Here is an 8512-nt window from a genome sequence, read left to right on the forward strand (position 1 = left end):
AGATTTCCAGCAAATTTTGGTCATGTTGATAAATTTGGTACAGTAGGCTAATAAATTCATAAATAGACATAATACTGTTTAACAGAACGTTACAATGAATGTTTACTGTATGGTATGAATGTACAAAATGTTTTTAAAAAGTCAGTGGGAAATCCTTTCTAAGTTAGGCATGTCTAAACATATTGGTCAGATATGAAAAAAAAACAAGCTAATAGTCACAGTTTGAAAATGAAAAGGCATGAGCAACTAATTGTCAGAAAGGACATCTTATATGGCATATACCAATGTAACAAACTGAACACAGCAGGTTTCAGACATAAAAAAATATATATTATCAGGAAAATATTGATCTTAAAGTAAAAGTACTTCCTAAAAGACTGTTTAATACATACAAAATTAATACAGCGTTCTGTCATTTAAGCAAAGAAAAACATAATGCTGGACACCTCATGTAGTTCACCATAATAAAATAATGATAAAGTAAAGAAGTAATAAACATCTTGACTTGAGTGTGCAAACCCCATGTCATCCAAGATGTCTTTCTTTCTTCGTTTTTAAGGAAAAAATATTTTAATCCTAAAAATATTTTACTCCATATAATGGTTGAAGTCGAGCTAAGAAGAGAATTTGTGGTTACAAAGTATATACTTTTTTTTTAGAAACTGACCGATCATTTCGCTAGATAAGACCCTTATGCCTTGACTGGGATCGTGTCAAGCCCTTTGAAGCTGCACTGAAACTGCAATTTGGACCTTAAACCTGCTTGCTGATCCCCATTGAAGACCACTATATGAAGAAAAATCCTGTTTTCCTCAAAAACCTTAATTTCTTTTTTGACTGAAGAAAGAAAGACATCTTTCATCTTTGATGGCATTATGGTGAGTAAATAATCAGGAAATTTTAATTTAGGAGTGAACTAATCCTTTTAAGCTACAGGGCCTAAATATCAGAAAGACCTTGTCTGACATACTCAACCACTAATATTAGTGACAAGCCACACATGGGGAGCAGGTGCTGGTGTCTGTCCTGCCCACCAGGCCTAAACAACAGTCGCAAAAAAAGTTGGTGACATCTGAAGTGCTCAAGATCAGTCAAGTGATGTCCTTCTACAGATGTCTGTGGCTCCAAAAGTCTCAGGGCTTCCTCTCAGGGGAACACTGTGTTACAGAGAGTCCTGACTCCAAATGTAGAGTAGTTATTGAATGTAAAAATGAATCCAACTCAACCCACTGAACCCAAACCTGTTTATTTCAGTTAGATACAGTATGATATACATGATCTCACGGTTATTGAAGTTGTGCAAGAGAAACAAAAGCCTGCAAAAACCTCTAAGCATCTAATATATGCAACATGTGTTTCCTATTTTGAAAGGTACAATCTTTAACTCAAGGAAGCCTTTCAGAAAACCTTTTTCACTCATATTAAAATTAATATTTAACTTGGTCCTTTAAAGCCCGAAAGAACACAAATTAAGGTATTTTTGATTAAATCTGAGAGCTTTCTGACCCTGCACAGACAGTAACACAACTGACACGTTCAAGACCCAGAAAGGTAGTTAGGACATTGCTAAAATAGTCCATGTGACATCAGCGGTTCAACCTTAATTTTATGAAGCTACAAGAATACTTTTTGTGCACAAAGAAAACAAAAATAATGACTTTATTTAACAATTTCTTCTCTTCCGTGTCAGCCAGCCTTTCAAATTTAATCTAAAGAGTGAATGAGTAATTTAAAAAAATAGCTTAAAAAAAGATTTAAAGTAGTTATTTATGTTACAACCAGGTGCTATGTGTCAGTGACTCCCCAGATCTGCCCTGCCTGTTTGGGAGAGACTTGAGATACTCTAGGTGGCGAATAGCATCCTCTTGGTTGTGCCTTACATAGTACACTAAATAGGATATAACCATTGTAAACCAGCCAAACATTGTTATTAGCATAGCAACGTCAGTGGTCCTCCGGAGTGCCGCACAGAAGTCAAGATCAGTCGCTACCAGGATGAACGGCATACCTTGAGCTCCAAGCTCTTCAGGTTCAGAAGCATTGCATACCACCTCAGCAAGGGAGGAGGGATCCAAGAGCAGCTGTGGCATAGCCAGCTGCAGATGGCAATCACACAGCCAGGGGTTATGAGAGAGGTTAGTCTGGGCTCTGAGCTCGCCAAACGCCTCAGGGTCCAGTGTCTCCAGCAAGTTAAAAGAAAGGTCCAGGCTGCTCAACGAGTCTGTTTGGTCTCGAAATGCTCCAGGCTCCAGATGAACCAACCTGTTGTGGGAAAGATCTAGTTTGAACAGCAGCGGGAGCCCTATAAATGAATCAGACGGTATGGTAAGAAGCAGGTTGTTGTCTAGGTATAGATGTCGCGTGGTGTTCGGAAGGCCATGTGGCACCGCAATTAAGTTCATGTCGCTACAACGGACCACAAGCCCACCGTCGACATTCTCCAAGCAGAAGCAGCTCTCTGGGCATCTGATTTCTGCTTGGTGGGACTCTGACACACACACATCCAAGATATGGAGAAGAAGCATGAAAGTGAGAGAAAGGCAGCTGGCCACAGCATGACCCTCCCTGAGGAAGCTGAACATCAGGAGGAGGAAAAGCACACCAGCTCAAGACTCCAAAAACAAACAGGAAACAGGGAGAAAACAGCAAGTCATTACAACTGACACCCTGCTATCATTATGCTTGCTGATTGCAGAGTTATTTTGAGGATAAATGGGCACTTGTTAGGTTAATTACTATCAGGCAACTGCTGGTTCTGTTACGACACAAACTTGCCTGTATTTTTCAGATGTACAGAAATGAGTAAGAAATAGAAAACAATTGATGCACATCTTATTTACAAATATTATTTGCTTTGTGAGTTTTAATGTATCATTTCTGACAGTTCAATGTTATCATTCACTAATATCTCACTACAAATAATCCTCAAGTCAGTCAATATATATTATCTCCACTATATATTACATTTTTATAAAAGGGTATCCTACTGAACAAAAAAACAATGGAAACCATAGAAATTGTAATGGTTACTACTACAAATACCATTACAAATATTACAAACCACCAACTTTAACCATTAAAACCATTAAAAATGGTGACCAATTACCAGTAGAAACCCACAGGGTCCATTACAGTTTCCAAAAAGTCCCATTATAACCAGTAAAACCATTACAAATTCTGCAATGTTTTTTTTTTTTTTTTTTAGCAGGGTAAATAGGCAACTTACCTGATAGAAAAGAAAACTCGCCTTACAAATGTTGGTGGTTTTGAGCGTATAAACACATGTTGTAGAGATTATTTCTTTCAACTTTCCACTGAAGATTTGCTCACCCGTTGTCGCTTGTTCACTATATCCTCGCCCGTCGGGATATGAACGTTTCTTGATTACACAAACAAAGTCTGTGTTGTTTCCAAAATCTTCATTATTTATTCACTAATTCAATGGGAACAAGTTCAATGCTGTCATGAGGACCAACTTCACCGCAGAGAAGCCTCTCAGTTCTGTTGTGGATTTGGAACCCTGAATCTTTCCTCATACACAACACAAGATTAACTACAGATGGCGCTATGCGAACGTTTGATTTTTTTTTTTTTTTTTTTTTTTTTTTTTTTTTTTTTTTTTTTATGGGGCAGCTTTATGCATCTAGTCTCTGTTCATACTGCAGTTAAAGGAGAAGTTCACTTCCAGAACAAAAATTTACAGATAATTTACCCCCCTTGTCATCCAAGATGTTCGTGTCTTTCTTTCTTCAGTCGATAAGAAACTATGTTTCTTGAGGGAAAAAAATTCAGGAATTATCTCCATATAATGGACATCAGTGGTGTCCCCAAATTTGAACTTCCAAAATGCAGTTTTTATGAAAATAACCAGTTGTTACGCTAGATAAGACCCTTCTTCCTCGGCTGGGATCATGTTTGAAGCCGCATTTAAACTGCATTTTGGAAGTTTAAATTCTGGTCCCCATATCAGTCCATTTTATGGAGAAAAATGCTGAAATGTTTTCCTCAAAAAACATCATTTCTTTATGACTGAAGAAAGACAGACATAAACATCTTGGATATCAAGGGGGTGAGTACATTATCTGTAAATCGTTGTTCTGGAACTGGACTTCTCCTTTAAGCCTTGTCTATGAAACCGGGGGTAAGAATTTGTTTTATTTAGCCTATTTAAGATCCTAAATGTTAAGCTTTTTTCTCACAGACTAGTAAAATGTTTTTTTTATTTTGCTTTTTCTAATCTATTGTTGTTGTTGTTGTTGTTGTTGTTAGATAAAAAAAATGATCAACACATGGTAATGGCTGATGTAAAACATGCACACAAATATGGGAATTTTTTGCTATGCTTTTATTTATTTTAAAAGTGATCCCAGACTTTTGGACCCCATTGCATGTCACAAGGTAAGTTATAAAACACAAAAACATTCCATGATGTTTTAGCCTATATAAGTCTACTGATATATCCATAAAGTCAACAGAATTAGGCCTACATTTTGACATACGTGACCCTGGACCACAAAACCAGTCATAAGGGTCAATTTTTTGAAACTGAGATTTATATATCATCTGAAAGCTGAATAAATAAGCCATTACTGTATTTTTTGTTAGGATAGGACAATATTTGGCTGAGATACAACTATTTGAAAATCTAAAATCTTAGGGTGCAAAAAAAGTATTTAGAAAATCACCTTTAAAGTTGTCCAAAAGAAGTTCTTAGCAGTGCATGTTAATCAAAAATTAGGTTTTGATATATTTACTGTAGTAAATTTACAAAATATCTTCATGGAACATGATCTTTACTTAATATCCTAGTGATTTTTTGACATATAAGAAAAATGTATCATTTCGCCGAATACAATGTATTTATGGCTATTGCTACAAATATACCTGTGCTACTTATGACCGGTTTTGTGGTCCAGGGTCGCAATTTCTTAGGTTGTGGCTAGAAGGGATACAACTAACAATGATATTAAATTTTCTACCTATCAGAGTGTGTTTTATTAATGTCTACACCTACCCCAACCCTACCCTGGTGAAAAACCAGCATATGCTGGTAGGTATGTTTTGATGCTGGTTTAAGCTGGTCCTTAGCTGGTTTATGCTGGTCATTTTGCTGGTCAAGGACCAGACTAAACCAGCAAAGGACCAGCTTAAACTAGCATCAAAACATACCTAACCAGCATCCCAGCATCAAAACATACCTGCAAATGCTGTTTTTTTTTTTTTTACCAGGGTAGCCCTTACTATCATACAAAAACAGCATTATTGCTGTACAGTGTGACAAAAATTACGCTAGATGTACCATGAATAAACACAAATCTGTAACACTGTGACTTAATTTGCTTTATTTATGCACAAGTTTGACAAACTCATCTCTGCTTTAGAAACTATAGCATGGTTTCAATGTGGAGCATCTGAGCATAAATATTTGTATTTGACAAAAAAACGACTTAATACATTTAAAACAACTGTATGTAAGCTTATTACCTTGAAATACGAAATTGAAAATCATTCTGAGGGCAATGGTTTTTGTTTATTTTTCATGCTCGCCTCGCTTGATGTGAGAATATTTCAGTTTGTTAAGCAGGTACGAAATTCCGTAACTACAGTGGCACATTTACGACACTGAATTCCATTCGCTTAACTGTAGGGGGCTTCAAAGTTGCAGAAATATGCAAAACTACACACAGATTTGCAAAATTAAATTTCAAATTTAATCAGATCAGTTCAGTTCAGCGAACAGTGTGTTAGGTGGAGTTTATCTGCTGAAGCGAAGCTAGAAGAAAGTCTTTGTTGACAGGTCAGACTGTGTAATATTTCTTATATTTAGGGATGTACAGTAAGCCATGTCCGGACTGTAGTTGTGCGTTTACTGTAAAACAGACACAGCTTTATGCAAAGTGGCCCCATTTTGTACAGTGTTCAACTCTTCTCAGTGATACACAACGTGGTGTTTGTGTAGCATCACTGAGCAAACATCCATCAACAGCAGTTTTACGATCTCTTCCACTTGTGGATATCATCAGCAGTCTCCTTCAGCACTGCCTTCACGTCACCCAGCGCAATCATCAGCTGTGCCAGGTAGTATGTTATCATAATAATGTGCTTTTTGTATTCTACTTGTAAGACATCGAACTTTGTCAGTGCAATCGTGAGGTCAGACGCCATGAAGACCAGGCTGCCCAGAAGGATGAGAGGCTGCCGTGTACGAGCAGCTAGTGTGGCCATGATGACGATGATAAACATGTAACCCCCTATGGCTGGGACGAGAACGTCAGCTTCAGGATCAAGCCGCAGGAAGGGCACCAGGTAAGCATATATTCCAATGCCGAACAACCACAGGATGAGGTAGAGGAAAAAGAACGAGAAAGATGAAGATGTAGCAGAATATCGAGAGGACAGGAAGGTAATAGAGTAAACCACGTGGGCAAGAGCAAAACAGGCCATTCCTAAAGAAAAAAAAAAAGTGATAATATGGTGAGGCAGAGTGGTGAGGCAGATCAGTCAAAAGTTTTTGGACAGTAAAATTTGTAATGTTTTTAAAAGAAGTCACTTATGCTCACCAAACCTGTATTTATTTGATTCAAAGCATGGCAAAAACAGTAAAATTTTGAAATATTTTTTACTTATTAAGAATAACTGCTTTCTATTTTAATATATTTTAAAATGTAATTTATTCCTGTGATTATAAATTAGAAATATTTAAAACAGTTGACAGTACATTTTTTCTGCATACTTTAATAGCATTTATCTGAAATAAAAATCTTTTGTAACATTATACACTATACCATTCGTTTTTTTAATGATAGGAATTAAGACTTAATACTTTAATTTAGCAAGGATGCTTTAAATTGATTAAAAGTGATGATAAAGACATTTAATAATGTTACAAAAGATTTCTATTTCAGATAAATGCTGTTCTTCTGAACTATTCATCAAAGAAACCTGGAAACTTATACTCTGTTGTTTTCAACACAATAATAATAATAAATGTTTTTTGAGCAGCAAATCAGAATATTATAATGATTTCTGAAGGATCATGTAACTGGAGTAATGATGCTAAAATTTTAGCTTTGAAATCACAGGGATACATTACATTTTAAAATATATTCAAATAGGAAACAGTCATTTTAAATAGCAAAAATATAATATAATGTAACTTTGATGTACTAAAATAATTAAAACTAAAATAAAAAAATGATTAAAAACACTTAAATAGACATATTAAAAAACTAAAATTTAAAAAATGACCAAAACACCACAAAACTAGGCTAATAAAAGTATAATGAAAAAAGAAAAATATCAAATAAAAACTAATTCAAACTATTAATAAAAACTGATACTAAAACAGCACTGCTATGAGAAATTAGTAAGTAATAATAATAATTTTATATTATAATTTTAATAATAATAATAATGTGCCAGTAATATATGGTCTTAAAATAGTAAGAAAGCATGAAAAGTAAAAAACGTTTTTTTTTCCCCCTTTTAAATTTATAGTGAAATGTGACCTGGAGCTTTGTGTCAGTAACCTTGACAGTCTCAAATAAAGATATGGGACGGGAAAAAAATAGCCTTTACCATGGATAAAAAGTTCTGGCCAAATAAGGCAACAGTCTCCGCCTGCTGAGAGCAGCAACCCTCCAGCCACGCCCACTAGACTCCGCCCCCCCATTATAACTGAACACCAGAAGGACCAGACTGAGGATAGGAGAGGCCTTTATGCCAGCAGCCAGAAGAGAGGGGGCGGAGTCTGGGATCCACAGGTAGAAGTATATTGCACAGGATGCAAAAAAAGGGAGGAGATAAAGAAACAGTACACAGGTCTGGAAAAGAAGAGATGGAGGAAAGAATGAAAACAATACATGATATATATATATATATAAAATACACAGTCTGCAATTATTTGTGCTCTGAACAGAATTCACAACGGTTTTATTAAACAGTATAAATGCAAATATCTTTATCATAAAAGAAAATCACACAGGACACGAGTGTGATGCCAAGCTAGAAAAACGATTTTGACAAAACTGTGACTAAATGAGTAAACTGGATGTGATAAACATGCACAAATAAGCTCACAAAAGTAGAACGCAGGTGTCTGTATTGGTGCGCAGCTGTATGTGTGTTTACCGTGTTCCTGCGTTGTCTGCGGTCGAAAGCACTTGTTTCCAGGATGTCCATCTTTCTCCTCTGCCCTAAACAGTCATACACGCAGCAATCTCAGATGTGGGCCACCTATTCCACAGCTGGGAGATGTGTAATGCCTCTGTGAACTATGTATGCCAGTGTGTTTCATTGGCTGGGGTAGGACTGGACTTTGGACCATTATGAGTGATGCGTTATCTGTCAGATTGTTCTGTCATAAACAACGTACACCCCTCACTCTCTCTCTCCTTATTTGTGTGCCTCTCTCTCTCTCTCTCTCTGCATGTGTTTCTCTCTGCATTATGGCCTATTACCCTGTGGTGACATCATCGCTAAGAGCAAAGGTTTGATGATTGAGACACAAGTT

General features: G+C 36.3%; 2 protein-coding genes across 2 annotated transcripts; both read right to left on the minus strand.

The window, feature by feature from the left end:
- Positions 1 to 1459: 1459 nt before the first annotated feature.
- lrrc3cb (leucine rich repeat containing 3Cb) lies at positions 1460 to 3466 on the minus strand. Its single transcript, XM_051106436.1, has 2 exons — positions 3227 to 3466; positions 1460 to 2612 (listed from the first exon to the last, which is right to left on the minus strand). The coding sequence occupies exon 2, from the start codon at positions 2580 to 2582 to the stop codon at positions 1773 to 1775; it is 810 nt and encodes a 269-aa protein (XP_050962393.1). The 5' UTR covers positions 2583 to 2612; positions 3227 to 3466; the 3' UTR covers positions 1460 to 1772.
- A 1853-nt stretch (positions 3467 to 5319) lies between these two features.
- Positions 5320 to 8459, minus strand: tmem86b (transmembrane protein 86B). Its single transcript, XM_051100066.1, is given in 4 exon segments — positions 5320 to 6446; positions 7579 to 7669; positions 7671 to 7823; positions 8131 to 8459. Coding segments are annotated over 4 exon segments (750 nt in total). The 5' UTR covers positions 8182 to 8459; the 3' UTR covers positions 5320 to 5991.
- Positions 8460 to 8512: the final 53 nt, after the last annotated feature.

This window comes from Labeo rohita, chromosome 3 (genome assembly GCF_022985175.1).
Source record: "Labeo rohita strain BAU-BD-2019 chromosome 3, IGBB_LRoh.1.0, whole genome shotgun sequence".
Taxonomy (NCBI): Eukaryota; Metazoa; Chordata; class Actinopteri; order Cypriniformes; family Cyprinidae; genus Labeo; species Labeo rohita.